Raw genomic sequence first — 18,857 nt, 5'->3', positions numbered from 1 at the left:
TCCCCCCAACATTTATACACTTGCGTGCCGTGTTCTTCGCCATTTCAGGTAACGAGATAAATAGAATAAATCGATGCCGACAGTAATATTTACACCCCAATGTTTGTACAAAAAATGCCCTCCTCAAAGTTTCTATCCCCAAGGGATTGGATTTCTCCTAAAAGAGAAGTTCTATCCCCGCGATTGGAATTTCTTCCAATCCAAAAAGATGACACTTCCTCCGTTCTTCCTCTGGAGCTCGCCGGAACGGAGTCCTCGACCTCGACTACACCCAAGCGAAGAACGCAGCAAAGCCTTGCATGAGCGCCAGCTTCACCGAGAAAAAGAATAGAAGAACCACCTGACCCTGCCTCCTGTGCTCGTGGATCCCACGAACAACACCCGCGTAGAATCTCTCCGCCGCCACCACACTTGGCCCCGGCGCCGACGATCCGGAAAGAACCACTGCCCCTCTTCCTGCTGTTGTGGTTCCTGGAACTAAAAAAGTTCTATCCTGTCCACCACCACCACCACCACCACCGTCTCTAAACATGGATGACAACTCCGCCGTGATAAGAGGCCACCAAAGTCCCCGCCGCTGCTGCCGCTTCAATCGTCTACTCCTCTTGGCTTCCTGCCGCACTGCGCCCGTGATACACTTCATGTAGCTCCGTGGATCATGGTCCCTGCAGATCGCCCCGTCGGAGCCGTAAGCACCCGGGTCGCTCAAGATCTCCAGCGGGTGTGGCGAGTTGAGGAAGGCCCGCTGCGCTGCTCTAAACTCTACCTTGCTGCTACAGTTCCCTTCCCGCGGATGCCTCATCACGTAAAGTCCTAGACCCGGCGGTAACAGTGGATGCGGCGGGGCAACGTCCTCGCTGGGTTGCAAGAGTATAAACTGGCCCATTGGCGCGTAAAGTAATTTCTGTGTCATCGCAAAGTTCAGTATTGAGTGTGACTAGAAAGATGTCGAGGAAGAAAAAAGTTTTCTTACCTGGTTGTTGAGGCACGGGTGATCCCGAAAGTTGCCGTTTAATCTCTTGAGAATCTCCGCGACGTGATCGGGATAGTTACACGCAAAAGTCCTGGGAACAATGTCGCGGTGTAGCATGACTGAGCGAATGTGATCTTTTGGTAGGCCCAGCTTGTCGAGGAGGTAATCGCCGCCACACAGGATGCATGGCGAGCCGAAAGTCAAGACAGGCAACAACGCTTCTCGTTGCACCACCCCCCGAATCCGGAGCATTAGGAACACGAGCGTAGCAAGGCTGCCTCCTAAAGAGTGCCCTGTAAAGCAAAGCCGTGCTTGGTCCCCATGTAAGCGTAGATGCTCGAGGACGCAAGGCAGCAACTGCTCATAAAGTCCCTTCGCGGCTTCGTAAATTCCCCTGTGAACGAAGACACCAAGGCTACTATCCTGTCCACAAACGAAAGAATAATAAACACCACCCTCCACACATAGAAAATGGAGTTAGCTGACCTCGAAGTGCGTCGGCTCGAATAACAAATTGGCTTGCCAGGACGCCAGCGATTCGGATCCCTGGAGATTGAAGACATGCCAGCTAAAACTCCTGTTAGCACAAATCAAAAGCGGATTACCTGAATAACAAAGTGTAGCGTGGAAGTCTTCCTGTCGTCGCAGCAGTACCACTCACACGGGCAGTTGTGCAGGGACTGCAAGTCTTTGGCCACTGCATCCTTTGTGCCCTCTTTGGCAGCAACCACCGCAGTCACAGGCGAGGAGGCGATTAAAGTAGCCATCTCTGACGACTCATAATCCGCCGCCTCCTTCTCCTGCCCGTCCCCATTCACAGCTCCAAATCTCTGATCTTTAAGTGCATCTCCAGCTGCCTCGTTAACTTTTTTTCTATGGCGAAGGAGCGACGTTGTCTGCGAGTGAAGGTAAGATGCTACAGCCGACGCCACTGAATACGCCGAGGCTGGAGATATGGAAAACCTCTGCCCAATACGAGGGGACCCTCCATCGCTTTCTTCGCTTTCATTGGAAGAAACTGAAGAAGCTTGCTCTTTGGCCAGCGCTTCCTCTTTCTTGACCAAAGACGAAGTCATGAATTCCAAGCCGTGGGTGTGAAGTAAATTACTGGGCTGGAAAATGCGAAAGAGCACACGGCACAAGTTAGTTGGGGATAGAAAAGACAAAAGAGAAGAAAGAAAATCTAGCGAGAGCTTCGTACCTCGATGTCGCCGACTCTATACGCAAGGTTGCAAAGGTGTGACATTCGAGCGATCACTCTGGCCTCTCGCAAGGACACCGGTTGCAAAAATTTGGAGAAGGATTCCCTGGTGTGAGAGACTTGGACGTGAGGAACTTCCAGCATCGAAGAGCTTTCAATCGAGCAGCCATCCACCTCGCATTCCAGACACGATTGAGCCCCTGCTCTCTCTTGCTCTAAATTTCCACTTTCGGATTCTGGAATACCTTGCCTTGGCGGTAACGATGGCGGTGGAATGGCGGTGTCGTCCTCAACCATCACGCTTCCAGATTCTTCTTGCGCGATGGAGCTTCTCCCCATCAAAGCCCGCAATCCCCAAATATTCTGAGCCCAAGACCTACCGTTTGGATCGATCACTTTTTCGTCGGCAGCGTCCGATCCCACCAGCAGCTCGCCGCTCGCATTGCTGGTCTCCAGCGATTCGGCAACCGAGAATGGATCGCTGGGCGAGATTTCACCCTGATTCTTGGAAAACCATAGAAATTTCAACGGGCCGGGGAGTGAAGACCGTGGCGGAAGCGGCAGCGTTCCAGAATTCGTAGCACTGGACGACGTCGATGCCGGCTGCTGGCCATTGCTCACCTTCGCCGCGCAAGGCCGAGCCGCGGCATCCGCCAGCGCCTGCGATCGCGATCGAGGAAATGCCGCGAGAATCGACTTGCCGAGCAGAGAATCCATGATCGACCGCACTGATCGATCGATCCACAACCCTCACAGGCTTACACGCATCCCACTCGTTTGGATCGAGATGCTACGATCGATCGATGGAGACCGCTGCTGCCCCTTTAAATGCCCGGAAACCCTCAACGAGCTTCCCTAAGATCGACGGCAGCGAACCACCGTGTGTGTCAATCCAGCGGCTGCCAGTGCGACAACGTGTAGGCAGTAAGCTGACGTGTACAGCCACCGACTACCAAGTACCGCCGTGTACGAAACCAACGTTGTCAAGTGCCGTACACCCGCCCCTGTGTGGTTGTTTACGGCACGGGAATTTGCGGTTCGATGCCTGCCCTAAAAGGGTAGTGGTCCCATGGAAAGATCTGGAGACACGTCTTGGATGATGAAAATGTGCTGTTAGTTCCATCTTTGAAGAATACCAAATCTATCTCCTCTCGCAAGAATTTCGAAGCCAATCTAAAAGTCAAAGAGTTGTCCCAGTCGGGTCCGGGTGATTCCCACTAGCCAAAAGGTTTTAGGAACTATCTAGCGCTGAAGTTTCATCGAATCAAAACTATGATGGGATGATCACAAAGATAAAGGTAAGTTGCGAAGCTTCAAATGCATCAAATGTGGCAAATGTGGTGTGGAGTCAAAAAGATTTCAACGTATCATCGTGGTTGACATGGCCGAGTGGTCTAAGGCGCCAGATTAAGGTTCTGGTCCGATAGGGCGTGGGTTCGAACCCCACTGTCAACAAGAAGGAATCATACTATACCCTAATTTTCTATAAATTTTGCCACCTCGCACATGCAATATCGAGGTAGTGACAAAAGTAGGCAGCTTTCGCAATGCGTATTATTTTCGTGCGATCCCCGGATATTTAATCACCGGCGAGAGTGATTGACGATCTTATGGCAGCCGCTGCGAGTGTGTTCTTGCGATTTCCCGGTGGCGTGTGGGATCATCCCAGATCAACATCTAGATCTTCGCCAAGATCGTCGTTCCTATGGCCGCTCAAGGGAGCAACAAGAGCTTTCCGGAATTTGATCGCAAAGACATCCAGGGTTTCGAGTGGCAGCCGCGTGAATTGCATGCAGGTAAGATTATATATCGTTTTTAATCCTCTCAAATCCAGAGCCCAAATCTTGCAAGATTGTTTGCCCGCTCTCCAATTCCCGGTTCGAAACGCTCTCGTATTTGCCCCCTTTGTCACCCGACAACGTTGCCAGAGAGATCGACTACATGCTGAGCAAGAACTGGATTCCCTGCCTCGAATTCGATCACGTAATGTTCTTAAGTTTACTTTTATCTTCGGGAGTTCCTGACGGGTTTCTTGATCTAATAAGGTTGGGGCGATTAGCCGTGAGAACTCGCGAGAACCTGGTTACTACGACGGTCGCTACTGGACTCTTTGGAAGCTCCCAATGTTTGGCTGCAGTGATCCAGCTCAAGTTTTAAGGGAAATCGAGGAGTGCAAATCCATGTATCCCAATGCCTACATTAGGGTTCTTGGATTTGACAACATCAAGCAAGTCCAGTGCATCAGCTTCATCGTCCAAAAGCCATCGAAGAAGCAGTCCGAGTAAAAAACGATATATAATAAAATGGAGGCGCGGGGTATCGAACCCCGTACCTTTCGCGTGCAAGGCGAATGCTCTACCAATTGAGCTCCGCCCCCGGCCAATGGTAGAAGCATATGCCTGGTAGCCGCCGAACTATGGCCAATCAAAACTTCTTTTTTAATTTGATGGTAAACTCCGCCAACCTTTTAGCCAATCAAAACTCTTCAGTTCTCCTTTATTTAATTTGATGGAATCTATACAAGAATGCGACCTTTAACCAATCAAAACTTTACTTTTTTCCTTTTTCAATTTTGATGGAATCTACAAAAGAATGTTGTCCGGGATCAATAGGCTTCGCAGCTCAATGTCCTGGATCTTGGAAACCTCTCGCCATTCTTCTTCTTTTTGAGAGACGAATCATCGCTACCGCGGATTTTCCCCAAATTTATTGTGGAGACGCTACTAACCAACGATCTCGCGTCCCTTGCGCCGCCGTCCAGCAGCAATCCCACGATTCCATCCTCGCCCATCAAGCTCCCAATCTTGACCGCACAACACCCTTTCTTGATCTTGGCATTCACATCCGCCCCTCTCCTCATCAAAACCTGGACGATCTCGCTGTGCCCCATCTCCACCGCGCAGTGGAGCGGCGAGTATCCCTCGCAATCCTCGCAATTCACATCGACATTCCTGTCGATCAAGAGCCTCACCACTTCCAAACTCCCCTTGAATGCCGCGCAGTGGAGCGCGGTCCATCCATTCTCATCCCTCCCGTTTGGATCGGCGCCCTGCTTAAGACAAACCCTCACCGATTTGAGATCGCCCCTCCTGGCTGCGCGCCGGAGATCATCGCCGAGCTTGAGCAGATCGAGCAAGCTCTTATCAGCTCCCGCCTCCACCGCGGCGTCAAACGGAATATGTCCATTCAAATCCCGCACATTCCGCCAGGCGCCATGTTGGATCAGCAGCCGAGATGCCGCCACGTCGGCCTGGCCCGCCGCGATGTGGAGCGCCGTCTGCCCAGTGGCGGTAACGGCGTTAGGATTGGCACCACGCTCGAGCAGTTGCTTCAAGCACCGCTGTGCACCGCCGGCGGTAGCAATGTGCAGCGCGGTACGCTCCTCCGGCCCGGCGGTGCTGTTGACATCCGCGCCCTTCGCCAAGAGGATTCGAACCGCGTCCAAATGATGTGCGTACGTGGCAAAGTGGAGTGCTGTCCATCCGACGGATTCCGTCCGGGCCTCCGTGTTTGCTCCGTTTGCGAGAAGGAGCTCCATGGCTAGCGTCTGTCCCGCGGCAGCAGCCTCGTGCATCGGTGTTTTGCCGAACCTGTCCCGGACCTCAACATTCGCGCCAAACTCGAGAAGGAGCTGGACCATCTCGGGCCGTCCGCTAGCTATGGCGACGTGGAGCGGGGATCGATCCGGGCCGCTGGATCCGGGTTTGTTCAAGTCCACGCCCCGTTCCAGGACTTCTCGCACGTCTTCCATCGTCGAATCCGGAGAGGCAACCAAAGCGGAGACGATGGCCGATCCTTTGAAGAAGGCTTTCAATCCAGCGTCGGCGTAGACGAAGTTCTTCTTGGATTCAAACCACTCGTTGGAGACGCTGTTGTGTTGATTCCCGCCGGGAACCACCAAGCTCTTGACGACGAACTTGTCGAGCGAGTTTGGGAATTCGTCCGGGAGGGATTGCTGGGGGTTGAGGATGATCTCGACGGTGGCCCTCCCGGCGGGAGAGATGATCCCCTGCGATGGCTTCATCGTGTACTTCTTGGAATTGGCCATCCCGGCATTGGACGACGCAGTGATCTTGAACGCCACCGGCATCGTGAACATGACATTCTTGAGAATCACGAAGCTGCTGCATCGCTGCCCAATCTCGAAATCAAAGACGAGCTCCTTTGGATCAATCACTAGCAGCCGATCCATCTGGAAAAAATGTCCCCAAGTTCTTCCAGATCCTTGAGTTTTTTAGTACACCGTACCGGAATATAGCTCACATGAAAGCGATCAGCCAACCTAACGTAGAGTAGTCAAAAAATCTCGAATGGATCGATTGGTTCCCCCATTTTGCAAATGATCGATCGGTCGATGCATTGATTATTAGATCGATGCGACAAACTAGCAGCCCCACAAACAAAAATTTCACCTATAAACCCACACATCCGACAAGCAACAGGGGCAAATAGCTCCCACTAGGTGACGAGCAAAGAAACGCGCAAGCTCGCGGCCCTGGATCTAGCCACGTGTCGGCAGCCGGCGCCTGGAGCCTAGCGTGCCTGTTTTCAGCTGTCACAACGCCAAAAAAGATGCCCCCCCTGTTCCTGGAGTTAGGGCAAGCTAGCAGTATATTCCCCGGCATCTTCGTTTGTTTGGGTGTCGCATTCTCCGTGCTGAAGATTTCAAAATTCTTCCCCAGGGCTGACAAGTGTTGCGCTTTTTGGGCGCAATGCAATGCACAGCCGCGGATCTGATCTCGCTTGATTCACTTGGTAGTAAAGTTAAAAGGCCTACTTGTTTAAAGGGGCGCGAGAGGGGATTCCTCCACTCGTCGTGGCCACAAAAGAGAATAGGTCACGGCCGGGCTTCGCGGAATTTTCGGGCTCCATTATGGTGGGAGAAAACCTCCATCTGTGATCAAACAACATCACTAATGTGCTTGGCGTTTAAAATATTAATCGCACTATGGAAGGCAATAATCCATTTTGTCAATGATCATGGAATCGATTCACGTAAAAAGAAATGTCCCCGGCGGCCGTATTATACGATTGGTGCTTGGGATAAGATGGGCAATGGGGCATGCGCTGCTGTGCTAACCTAAAGTAAAGCCATGTCATGTCAAATCAGACACCCACAGAGCTTTTTCTTTTCAGTGGACAAGAATACAGAAAAAACGACGATATCTCCCTCTCATGCTTACGTCTGATTTCCATTTTCGCCGTGTTTAACATAGGCACTCGTGCCCTAGGCCATCTTTTGTTTATTCGTCGTCTACAACCTTGGAGCTAAATACTTTACACCGAATTTTTAATCGATTCCTGAAAGCTTATGGATGCCATGGTTCCTCTGAAAAAGAAAGGGGTATGTATGTGTGTGCCAGCATTCATTCATTCAAAGCTTATCCATGGACCGGTACGGACCGGCGGCTCCGGTATGGCGTGGGATGGGGCATATGGCACACTGTGGTCCGTTCCGTCGTGTCCGTCCATTTTCGGAATCCCGCCCTTATGGATCCAACGGAGGGGGATACCAAAACTAGGGACGCGATGGCATCTCACGGCTGCTATGTCGCCACGTCCACGTCTGGAACCATGTGCGTGGGACCATTAATGATTACAACGTTTCTCGCGGGGGATCTCAGGGACCAAATTCCAGCGCATCCGACGGCGTTTGCCCGACCACGCCAGCAAGCCGCAATGAACCGATGGGTCTATTAACGCTGTGGGGTTGTAAACTGGCGGACATTAGAAGAATCCCTCGGACAAAGACCGGTACGTGGAATGACATATATGTGCCCAGACACACAGGGGTGATGCCCAGGCCATGCTCCAAAGACAGCGTACTGCCATGGGGAACCGCTAAGCCAAAATTTGGCGGACCGCTACAATTGGTGGCGTTTTCGTGTTCGCTAGTTAGGTCTCGCTGCATTTGGCTGGACGAGGTTCGTATTGCGCATAGGCCGGCGGCGTAGCTCCATAGCTCCTCAATGTGGCAGATTTCTTGGCTCCTTAGAGCCGCCAGGGCGCTGCTAGGGTCTCTTTGAGCGGCTGCTTCGAGTGATCGTCTCGGATCTGGTGGCTTTGGAAGGATTTTGGCAATGTGGACCGGTGTGGGGGTGATCTAGAGGCAGGGGTTTGGCCGCGGCGCCGCGCCGAGTGAGAATGCGCGGGATGAGAAGCGCGGTGAAGTGATTCTCCTGCCCGGCGCTGCGCATCGCGAGTGGCAATGGAAGGTAAGGATGACATTTCGGCCGGATTTCAATGTTAGCGGAGCTAGGAGTGTATCAGAGCTCTAAGCCGCAATGCTTCACTCCAGGTGTGAAACGAGGTCCAAATCCGGAGCTTTGGCATGCCTGTGCTGGGCCGCTCGTGTCTCTGCCCTCTGTTGGGACTCGAGTGGTCTACTTCCCCCAAGGCCACAGCGAACAGGTAAGCGAGATTCTTCCTCCACTGGAGAGCTTAAGACTGATTCCAAGGTTCTCCTTCTCTTCAAGGTGGCTGCCTCGACCCAGAAGGAGGCCGATGCCGACATTCCTAGCTATCCCAATCTTCCGCCCCATCTCGTTTGTCAACTCCACAACATCACTCTCCATGTAAGTTCTAGTTCTTTGCGAGCGAGTGAGTGAGCTCTATACACTCTTCTCATACGCAGGCTGATACCGAGACGGATGAAGTGTATGCCCAGATGACTCTTCAGCCTATGAATGCTGTAAGTTGTCTCGAGTTTACTGTTCCGGATCATTGTTACTCATTTTTTTATTTCTCGCTCGCATGGTTTTGTAGCAAGAGAAGGATTCGTTCATGGTGTCTGACTTGGGCAGACAGAACCGGCAGCCGTCGGAGTATTTTTGTAAAACGCTGACAGCAAGTGACACAAGTACACACGGCGGGTTTTCTATCCCTCGTAGGGCCGCCGAGAAAGTGTTCCCCCCTCTGGTATGTGTAGCATTTCAACTGTCGTCACGAGCTTACTTGTAAACTTGCTGCTATAGGACTTTTCCCAGCAACCTCCGGCCCAGGAGATTGTTGCGAGGGATTTACACGACACGGAATGGCGCTTCAGACACATCTATCGAGGTATGCTTCATTAGCCATGGATCCTGTGCAAGCAATGCTATGTGCCGGCATTGCAGGCCAGCCACGGCGGCACCTTCTTACGACGGGATGGAGCGTTTTTGTCAGCGCCAAGCGCCTGCAAACTGGCGACGCTGTTCTCTTCATAAGGTTAGCAATTCTGCTTCTCGTCCTGCGAAACTGACAAGTGTCCACAGGGACGAGAAGGGGCAACTTCTTCTTGGAATAAGGCGTGCAAACCGGCAGCAAGCATCCATGCCACTGTCGCTGCTGTCAACTGATAGCATGTATATTGGTATTCTTGCGGCCGCTGCGCACGCGAATTCTACGAGCAGTCGATTTACTATATTCTACAATCCCAGGTGACGACGACTACGCATTCGCAGTAGATGATTCGGATTTTTCTTGCAGAGCTAGTCCATCAGAATTTGTGATCCCATTGTCAAAGTACTACAATGCAGTATATAACAACATGCAAGTCTCTCCAGGCATGAGGTTTCGAATGCAATTCGAGACTGAGGAGTCCGGAATCCGAAGGTAAACAATGGGCTTCCTATTTGAAGGTGTCAAATTTTTGTTTTGATGATTTTAGGCACACAGGTACTATTGTTGGTTCCGGTGATCTGGATCCAGTGCGATGGCCGAATTCTCATTGGCGCTCATTAAAGGTCTTTAAAGTTTTTTTTTTCTTTCCTGACTTGTACTCACAGGTTGAGTGGGACGAGCCTGCCGCTGGCGAAAAGCAGCAACGCATATCCCTTTGGGAGATAGAACCGGCTTCAACACCATACCTCGTCTGTTCTCCGTCTTTCACTTTTCGATCCAAAAGGCCGTGGTCCCAGGCGTTGGGGCCCAATCCAATAGCAAGTAAGCCCCGTGATACTCGAGGCTTTTAACTCATGTTTGTTTTCACATTCAGGAGAAGTTGAAGCTGTGGACGCAGGAAAATGGATCAAGAGCGAAGGTTTGGAAAAGAACCTGTCGTGGAACATGTACTCGGAGCAACTCATGCAGCTCCATCAACGGCCGGATTCTGCCGCGTCAGGAGCGAGGTCGGACTTTTTTCGTCCCGATGACTGCAGCCGGGTTCAAGACGCAACGCATTCGCAAACGCCGAAAGGTTTGCCCATGCAGCAGCAGATTCACATGAAAGGCCAGCAGCAGCAGCATACGCAACTACTGTCTGCGTTACCCCAACAGCAACAAGCTCACGAGTATAACTGCCATCAGCATCAGCAGCAGCAGCAACAGCAGCAGCAGGTTGTTCAACTCTCGCAACAATCGTCCGAGTCTGCATTGCATCTCTCAAGTGGGCCTCAATCCCTGAAGCAGCGTGGGGACTCCAGTGATATTGCCTTGAGCTCCTACGGAAGATCTTACCAGAGCAGTATGCTGGAGCAACAGTACGCAAGAAACATAGGCGGTGAGCAAGAAATCCAAATCAAGGATACTCACGGCTGGTACGTGGGAGAGAAGGATTTTACTACAGAACAGCCACTGCAGTTCGGACATTTGGACGGATACTCTGCCACTGGGCCCGTGTTCTCTATTAATGACATTGAGCAAGGTGTAACGGCCGGTTTAACTTTCAAGGATGCTCAGCAGCAGCAGGAGCAAGATACGTTGCCTCTAGATTCCAGGAGTCATCTCCTCTTTGGGGTCAGCATAGAGCCCGAATGCATTACTCCTTCGAGCCAGGGGCCGAAATCGAAGGATGGTCAGCAACGAGTCCTCGGTTCGACTTCTTCTGATCTCCACTTGAGCTCAGACAACGGCACCTTGGAAGAACCTGCGTACTTACAGAGAAGTTCTAGCGCGCAGCCCATGTTGCCGAGAACATTCACCAAGGTAATGTGCCAGTTTTGTTGTGATTTTTTTTCCAGAGCTTACAAATCTTACTGGTCTCGTTGTGAACAGGTGTATAAGACAGGCTCTGTCGGAAGGTCTCTGGACTTAACACGTCTGAACTGTTACGATGGGCTGAGAAGTGAGCTGGCTCGAATGTTTGGACTTGAGGGACAGCTTGAAGACCCGCACCGATCAGGCTGGCAGCTCGTGTTCGTGGACAACGAGAACGATGTTTTACTCGTTGGCGACGATCCTTGGGAGTAAGTTTCGATTAAATCGTCCTCCATGTAAGGTGGTGGCTCATTCAGACACTTCCTTTTTCCGCAGGGAATTTGTGAGCTGCGTCCGGTGCATCAAAATCATGTCTCCCTCGGAGCTGAGTCACATGAACCAAGAGCAGCTGAATGCCATACAGGCTCGAACGAATGAAGAGTTTACAGAACAGGATGCCAATCCCGGCGGTAAGCCGTGACACACCAGATTGACGCTGATAATTGACACGCATTGATACAGTGGAAGTTGAGGAGTTTTAGATCAACCTCAAGCTGGTGGTTCCATCGCCATCGTGATCATCACCTTCACCAAGTAGGCAACACCGCGAGCTCGCTTCTCGCGTTGTGTCTGTCCCACACATCAAGAAGCTAGCCGCAGCAAAAACACCGCTTCAGGCCAGCTCTACTAATACTCTAAAAGCAAGCCGGAGGTACTGTCTTTACCGCTACTCCCTTTGTAATTTGGTTGTGGATTGCTTGTGCTAGCCAGAGAGGTCTTAGCTTCTGTGTACATATTATATCTAGGTGTGTGGATGGATGCATAGCTATTCAGTAACATATTAACTAGTAGCTAGAGGCAGGGATTGCAAGCGAATGGTCCTACTGCCTGGGTGTTGTTTTTCTCACTGACAATTTTGTATACAAGTTCTTGGTTTATATGATGCAACTCGAAGAATCCGTGGTGTGTGCTTGTTAACTGGATGGAGTGTGTGCTGCTAAGCAGATAAAACTAGTTGGAACGCAAGCTGGAGGGAAGATGGCGAGGCTGGAAGAGCAGACAATTCAAGGTGGGCTTCGGCTGTTCATCTTGATCGATCTAAAACTTTGGAAAACTTGGAAGGCCAAGACGATTGAGATTCAAGCGTTGTACAAGCTGGAGATGAGATCCTCCTCGAGCTCCTTTTTGGAGGGCGGGGCGGCGTCGGTGGCGGTGTTGGCATCGTCGTCCTTTTTGCGGCCGTAGACGTCGATGCTCATGTCCTGCTTGATGTTGTCGGCGTCGGTGACGATGTTCACCTTGTTGAGCACGCGCTTGTCCTCGAGGTTGTAGTTGAAGTCGGAGCGCACCGTCCCCAGCGGGATGTAGCGCACGATCTTCTCCTGCGGGTAGTCGCGCATCCAGGAGCGCGCCGCGCACTTGGTCCGGAAGGCGAAGTCCTCGCAGAAGGCGCCGCTGCGGAGCTCCTCGGGGAGCTGCGAGTGATCCTGCGCCAGCGCGGTGCTCAAGTGCATGCTGGCGACGTGCTTGTAGCACGTCTTGCCGCCGTTCTCCATGCACTCGAGCGCGCCCGCGCCGATGGGCTCGAGCACGAAGTGGTCCTGGAGCTTGCCGTTCGAGTCCTCGATGAAGCAGTGGCCCAGGCCCAGCACCACGAAGTCGTCCGGGTTGTTCGTGGGATTCTCGCCGATGGCCGCGCGGATAGCGTGGTTGTGGTGGTGATGCGGGAGGACGACTCGCCAGCGTAATTGGGTTCCAAGGATTTTGGATCGCGCGAGAATGCTGGTCGTCGGAGCGAGAATGGCGGTGGGTCTCTGCGTGAAGTGCCAGTGCGTACCTGATGGGTTTCGGAGTCCTCTCGTGGCCGCGGAGATGGAAGCCATGGCGATTTTGCCGCGGGGAGAGGAGACGTTGCTTGCCCTGATTGTGCTTTTCTTTTCTTATCCATTTGCAAGGAGAGATTTTTTTCTTATCGCTTTGGAATGTGCTGCCATGCTGTTGATTCGTGGTTTTTCTACGTTGATCGTATGTTAGTATGTTGATTGTGGGTAGATATTTTTTTGCTACTTCGATTTGGCATCGCCTCCTTCCGCAGCAGTACTAGTTCTCATGCGTAATTTGTTCCTGTTTCCCATCGGATGAGGGGATTGATCAGTCCCACGTTCGCCACACCCGGCACCGATTCAACGCCTCTGTTGCTGCACCATCGGATTCTTCCTCCCTGCCGCCTGTGGGTGCCACTACCGGGTAGATTTTTTCGTGGACGAGAAGGGAGCATGAGGATTGCGGCTGGTGATGGCGGCGGGAGCAACAGCAGCAACAATGGCGAGGATGAATCGCATGAGGGGTCTTTTGGAAATTTGGGAGGTAGGAGGAGCCAGTCCCAACTGTTTTTCTGTGACGTCCTCTAGATTCTATCTACTCTGCAGGGAAGCTGAATGATCTGAGCACCAAGGCGCAAATTGTGGTGGCAGCATTCATCTGGATGTTCCTCTTCTTTGGTGCAAGCGTGTTCAAGAGCAGAGACAACAAATAACTAACAAAACCTAGTATTGTTAACTCTTAAAATCATAAGCTAAACTGGTTAATCCGTTTTAATTCTAACTATAACTATAATGAGTAAGTCAAACTTAGTATAGCAAAGTGGAAGCCACTATAAGATATATTCCCTTTTATTATAGATCAAAGTTGACATGTTAATTAATTTTATAGGAATTAAAAATAACTTTATTTGTGAGTGTTCAAGAAATGGGAATAAGTATCTTAATTGAGGTTTAGACCTTTACTTATTTATATGCTATAATATTAGAATTAATATAATACATATAGTTATAGACCTTACACTATTTTCCCCTTTAGAAGATACAAAAGTGATGATGATAAATTAAGTGCAATATCTAGAGCTTATACTAGGCAATTATAAATTGCTATAAAAACTAAAGGCTCCTACAAAACCATTAATGTAGTTGTTGACAATTATAAACTATAGAGGGTTTAGTACAGGGGAAGACTCTAGTAGCACTAGTTTAGTTAGGAAATGTTAGTGTGACCTAGAAAGGTTATATGTAATGCATGTGGTTTTTACTTTTTATCCTATGGTGATTTATTATAACCATGGAGTAAAACTTAAACCTTCTATGTGCCATGTGTTACATGCCACATGCCACATGTCCAAAGGACAGTGGTGTAGAACCCAAGTTTCAAGGCCTTGGGCTGCTGAACGAAGGAACGGTGTTAAACTCCTAATCATAGAGCCAAAGAATGATGAAATTGAACCATAGAGCAACTTCCAATCATACAACCCAAAGAGCGAAGGGACAGGAGCACAGAGTAACTTGGAGCAATCCTACAATATCTAGCATCCCAATACCAGAATTAACATGCAAAACGGAGTTAAATGGAGTCCTCCTGACGTGAGGAATAATATGATGTGGAACTTAGGCTTAGAACCAAGCTAGACGCAAAACAAGGACAGATATGCAAGTAAGAGTTAAACTATGCCTTAGGTTGGTTAGCTATACCCGAAATACCCATTATCCCTACTATACATTTGTGTAGCGCACTTTATCTCTCTCCCCTTAAGCCAACTGGAAAAGGGGCAATTGCTTGATGAGAGAGCCTTTAGTGGCTATTTTATCCCCATTTATCTCCCAAGGTTCCAAGGATCCACGGTGACAGTATATCCAAATCTCATCCCATGATCACATGCGCTACAATTTGGGACCCTCCAAAGGCCCCCCCCCCCCCCCCCCCCCCCCTTGAGGAACACACACTTTGGGCTTTCACCCCAAACCTCCCTTAATATCAAGAGTTAGTCTCTGGGATAAATTTGACTTACTAAATATGGAATGGCATTAGATTGCGAATTTGGAAATAGGATGAACACCATTGTATCCAAGACAATCTCTACATTCAGTAGATATGCCAAATAAGCAAATTTAGACACTTTCCATAAATAATATTTAGGACCGAATGAGATTAATACAAAGGGCATGATAGCGAGGGTGTTTAGCAGACACGGTAAGTTATCATCTAGCAAATGTTGAAGGACCAAGCTTAATATCATAGGGGTTCCCAACATTAGTAAGTGCAAGCCAACATCATAAGTTTCTTATCACTGTGTCAAGTTTGCTTGACAAATGACAATTTAGAATTTCCTTCCTTAGTGCCCTTCTGGTTTAAGTGCATATGTGATGACCAGTTTTTCAACTAGCTTAGGTGGAGACTAATAAAGGGTCCAACAATATTGACCTTCTTTAGTCATGGCAGTAAAGAAAAAATATTCAAAAAGACAGTTGATAGATAATTTTCGATACCCGAAGTCACATTCATGACATTATACCCATGTGGTGGGTGATGATATAACCACTGAGAAGTCTAAAGCTACAATGAATACAAATAGATAAATAAGGTAACTTGATAAAGTGTTTAAAAGCCAACTTTAGTTTCCCTAAGAGATCAAATAGTCAATATTTCCAGTTTAAGTGTGGTTAGCACTACCTACTTGGATACTTGGCATAGCTTATTGAAACCTTGCCTTATCCACATAATGTAGGGAGAGTACCCATGAGGCTTGTATAGGGTTGCAATGTTTCAAAATGTTGTCCCAAAGTCCCAGATTGTGGAAATAAAATGAAGAAAAGTAATTAGTATTAGTTTTATATTTCAATATTAAGACTAAAACCCTTAATGCTCATTACTTTAAATAATAAATTATATTTTGAATTTTTCTAAATATATTATTTTATGATGTATATTATGTAAGAAATTATTGAAATTATAAAAATAAACAAGAAGATAAAAAAAATAGTGAATATAAAGAGAATGTTCATGTTTTTATTATATTAGTCAAAAAGTCTTTATCAAAGTTGATGAGAAAGAGAGCTTATCCCTTTCTAGGCACAAAAGGTTATAATAAAAATCTAGAACTTTCTCATTGATTTGGTTTTGCATATTCTTTCTTTATTGCTAGATCTAGAGCACTTATAATCACACAAGCTTTAGTAATAACAATTATGACATTGTTTACATCAGATATATTTAGTGTATATGCATTGTTACAGCCAATCTTGACATAACTCTAGATTATTAGCCACATTCTTTCCTTTCTTTGCAAGAGTAACAATTTTTCAAATTTGTTTCTTCTCTCTTGAAATCATGCAATTCCAAAGGTTCTCTTAGACACTCTTGAAAACTTATATAGCTTCAACTAAGTTATTACACTTTATTTAGCATGTTCACAAATTATAATATAAATTGCTATAGCTACCTTCTATAGCAGATTCTATTATTTAATTCTGTGTGACAAATGGTATAACCATATATTTTCTTGGAATTTTATTTGCAATGATATTAAATAACATAGCTTTAGGTTAGGGGATGCTTTAAGTAGATTAAAATAAATAGGAACCCATTCGATCTGCAAGCATATATAACTTATTTTGTCTTAAGTGTAACTAGCTAACAAAATGAAATATGACACAAACCATAGGAATATTTTAAATATATTCTATGACTTGTGGGATTTAAGGCTGGAACACATTAAGGGTTGGGAATTGGTGCTCGTTTCATTGGTATCAAAGTGGCATATTCTTTTGAGGATGGTAGAGGAGTGGGATATAAATCTTGATGAAGAGTATGGCATTAATGATGATGGCCATGATGAGAAGGAAGAGGCTTTTGATGATATTACCATGCATCAAAGTGTAGTGCATGTGATCATAAGATGAAATTTGGATATACTGTCACCATGGATCTTTGGAACTTTGGGAGATAAATGGGGATAAAATAGCCATTAAGGGCTCTTTCATCAAGCAATTGCCCTTTTTCCAGTTGGCTTAAGAGGAGAGATAGGGTGCGCTACATGTGGTATCAGAGCAAATAGCACGGGTTCAATTCCTATTGATTAATGGCTACTTAAAAATATAATATACCCTTGAACAAGGTATATTGCTACCCCTAAATTTGAAATCGTACATATTAGGCATTCATGCGTACGTCCTTCCTCTTGTGTGGAGTATCCATGGATAAAAGTATCCACCGTAGGACTGCGGTACGGGTGGATAACTAGTTGCTTCACATGGAATAGCTAGTCTACACAATAGAAGGATCAGTAGATTCAGTATAGAAATGGACGTGTTGATTCCCTTTGGCTCGGTAAGGGTTGTTAGTCAATAGTCAATAATCAATGAGGACATTGACATTTCTGAAGGGGGGGTGAATGTAACATATATGGAGTGTAGCGTATATAATCATGGGATGAAATTTGGATATACTGTCACTATGGATCTTTAGAATCTTAGGGCATAAATAGGGATAAAATAGACACTAAGGGCTCTCTCATTAAGCAATTGCTTTTTTTTCAGTTGGTTTAAGGGGAGAGAGATAGAGTGCACTACACAAGGACACCAGATTACTAAGGTTCAAAGTGACATAAGGTCAAGAATTTCTTTCTTGCTTTGTATGGACCCTCATTGGTTGAATCAATCTCGTGTCCATGATTACTATGTGAGTGGAGCCAAAAGTGTGTTATATGGCAGTAGTCGAAACAAAAGTCCAACAAGCATAACATGTTGAGACCAAAAACTCCAACCCAAAAAGTTGAGAGTGGGAGTGGAATTCCAAAAAAAGTGCTCAAGAAATGAGTATGAAGTGATTGATGAATGAGTCTCTAGAAAGGGATACAAGAAGGACTAATACATGACAAGTGTTATGACACATGGAAGTGTTGGGATTAAGTCCAAGAAGGAATCTAAGATAGAGTCCGAGAAAGAGTCTGAGATGGAGTTTGAGATGGAGTCCCAGATAGAGTTTGAGATTGAGTCTGAGATGGACCTTGAGGTTGATTTTGAGATGGAGCCTAGGACCAGGATTGGGAACCAAGACCGGGACTAAGACCAAGTTCGTCTCCGAGTCTGAGTCTAAGGGTGAAAGCCTAAAGTGATTGTCTCCTAGACCCTGAGGGGTTTGGTAAGCTCCAAAAGTATAGTAGGGGGGAGGACTTTAATGGAATCAATTTAGCCAGGAAAGGTTAGTGTGACCAAAGATAGCTATACCTACATGGTGGGTGACAATATAACCACTAAGGAGTTCAAGGCTAAAGTGACACATGGATGGACAAGTGGGATAACTTGGTGAAGTGTTCAAAAGCTAATTCTACCTCCTTCGAGAGATTAAATGGTTGATACTCCCAATCCAAGTGTAAGTGGCACTACTTACTTGGATACCTAGCATGGCTTGGTAGAACCTCACTCTAGCCACATGGTTAGAGCACTGTAGTGCACATGAATTTGGAGCCAAATTCCAAGCCCGTTGGACTACCAAACGAGGGTCTGATACAATCCCATGCACACCAACTCCCTATATTCAGCACTTACATGCAAAATGGTGTCAAACAATGTTTGAATACCGGTGGCCTAATATGAGGAGGAAGGTACCCCACCGACTAAAGCAGCGTGGAGCTTGGGCTTAGACCCAAGCCGGATGCAAAATAAAGAGTGACACAGCTTAACGGGAGCCAAATTAATATCTTAAATGGTTGAACATACACTTCAACCACTATCCTTATTATATATTTGGAACTTCCCAAAGCGCCCCCCCGTCTTGAGGAACACATGCTTTTGGACTAACTCAAAATTTATTAAATATGGAATGATGTTAGATTGTGAATTTGGATATGGGACAAAAACCATTATAATCAGGCCAATCTCTATACTCCATAGATATGCCAAATTAGCAAATCTAGCACTTTCCTTAATTAGCCAATGGAACGAAATAAGACTAATACAA

At 47.6% G+C, this 18,857-nt stretch overlaps 4 protein-coding genes and 2 non-coding genes across 6 annotated transcripts; 3 read left to right on the top strand and 3 right to left on the bottom strand.

Annotated features, from left to right (window-relative positions):
- Positions 1–61: 61 nt before the first annotated feature.
- Positions 62–3,004, bottom strand: LOC9660532. The gene is made up of 5 exons (XM_024664740.1): positions 2,175–3,004; positions 1,579–2,085; positions 1,460–1,519; positions 974–1,396; positions 62–904 (listed from the first exon to the last, which is right to left on the bottom strand). Exons 1-5 carry the CDS (start codon positions 2,889–2,891, stop codon positions 266–268), a joined length of 2,346 nt encoding a protein of 781 aa, XP_024520508.1. The 5' UTR covers positions 2,892–3,004; the 3' UTR covers positions 62–265.
- A 545-nt stretch (positions 3,005–3,549) lies between these two features.
- Positions 3,550–3,629, top strand: TRNAL-AAG. The gene has a single exon. It is a non-coding gene; the product is annotated as a tRNA-Leu (tRNA).
- A 107-nt stretch (positions 3,630–3,736) lies between these two features.
- On the top strand, positions 3,737–4,655 carry LOC9659974 (ribulose bisphosphate carboxylase small chain clone 512). Its single transcript, XM_024664737.1, has 3 exons — positions 3,737–3,970; positions 4,026–4,157; positions 4,220–4,655. The coding sequence occupies exons 1-3, from the start codon at positions 3,785–3,787 to the stop codon at positions 4,457–4,459; spliced, it is 558 nt and encodes a 185-aa protein (XP_024520505.1). The 5' UTR covers positions 3,737–3,784; the 3' UTR covers positions 4,460–4,655.
- TRNAA-UGC lies at positions 4,479–4,551 on the bottom strand. The gene has a single exon. It is a non-coding gene; the product is annotated as a tRNA-Ala (tRNA).
- A 52-nt stretch (positions 4,656–4,707) lies between the features above and the next one.
- Positions 4,708–6,558, bottom strand: LOC112342638 (ankyrin repeat and protein kinase domain-containing protein 1-like). Its single transcript, XM_024664736.1, has 2 exons — positions 6,423–6,558; positions 4,708–6,366 (listed from the first exon to the last, which is right to left on the bottom strand). The coding sequence occupies exon 2, from the start codon at positions 6,364–6,366 to the stop codon at positions 4,780–4,782; it is 1,587 nt and encodes a 528-aa protein (XP_024520504.1). The 5' UTR covers positions 6,423–6,558; the 3' UTR covers positions 4,708–4,779.
- A 1,439-nt stretch (positions 6,559–7,997) lies between these two features.
- LOC9659971 (auxin response factor 16) lies at positions 7,998–13,671 on the top strand. Its single transcript, XM_024664690.1, has 16 exons — positions 7,998–8,389; positions 8,473–8,585; positions 8,651–8,749; positions 8,809–8,865; positions 8,940–9,092; positions 9,149–9,233; positions 9,290–9,380; positions 9,428–9,592; positions 9,642–9,767; positions 9,823–9,898; positions 9,941–10,097; positions 10,150–11,078; positions 11,148–11,338; positions 11,406–11,539; positions 11,592–13,436; positions 13,499–13,671. The coding sequence occupies exons 1-15, from the start codon at positions 8,383–8,385 to the stop codon at positions 11,609–11,611; spliced, it is 2,403 nt and encodes an 800-aa protein (XP_024520458.1). The 5' UTR covers positions 7,998–8,382; the 3' UTR covers positions 11,612–13,436; positions 13,499–13,671.
- Positions 13,672–18,857: the final 5,186 nt, after the last annotated feature.

Source organism: Selaginella moellendorffii, unplaced genomic scaffold (assembly GCF_000143415.4).
Source record: "Selaginella moellendorffii unplaced genomic scaffold, v1.0 SELMOscaffold_113, whole genome shotgun sequence".
NCBI lineage: Eukaryota > Viridiplantae > Streptophyta > Lycopodiopsida > Selaginellales > Selaginellaceae > Selaginella > Selaginella moellendorffii.
The sequence above is the reverse complement of the archived record's forward strand: the minus strand, read 5'-3'. Positions and strand labels throughout refer to the sequence as shown.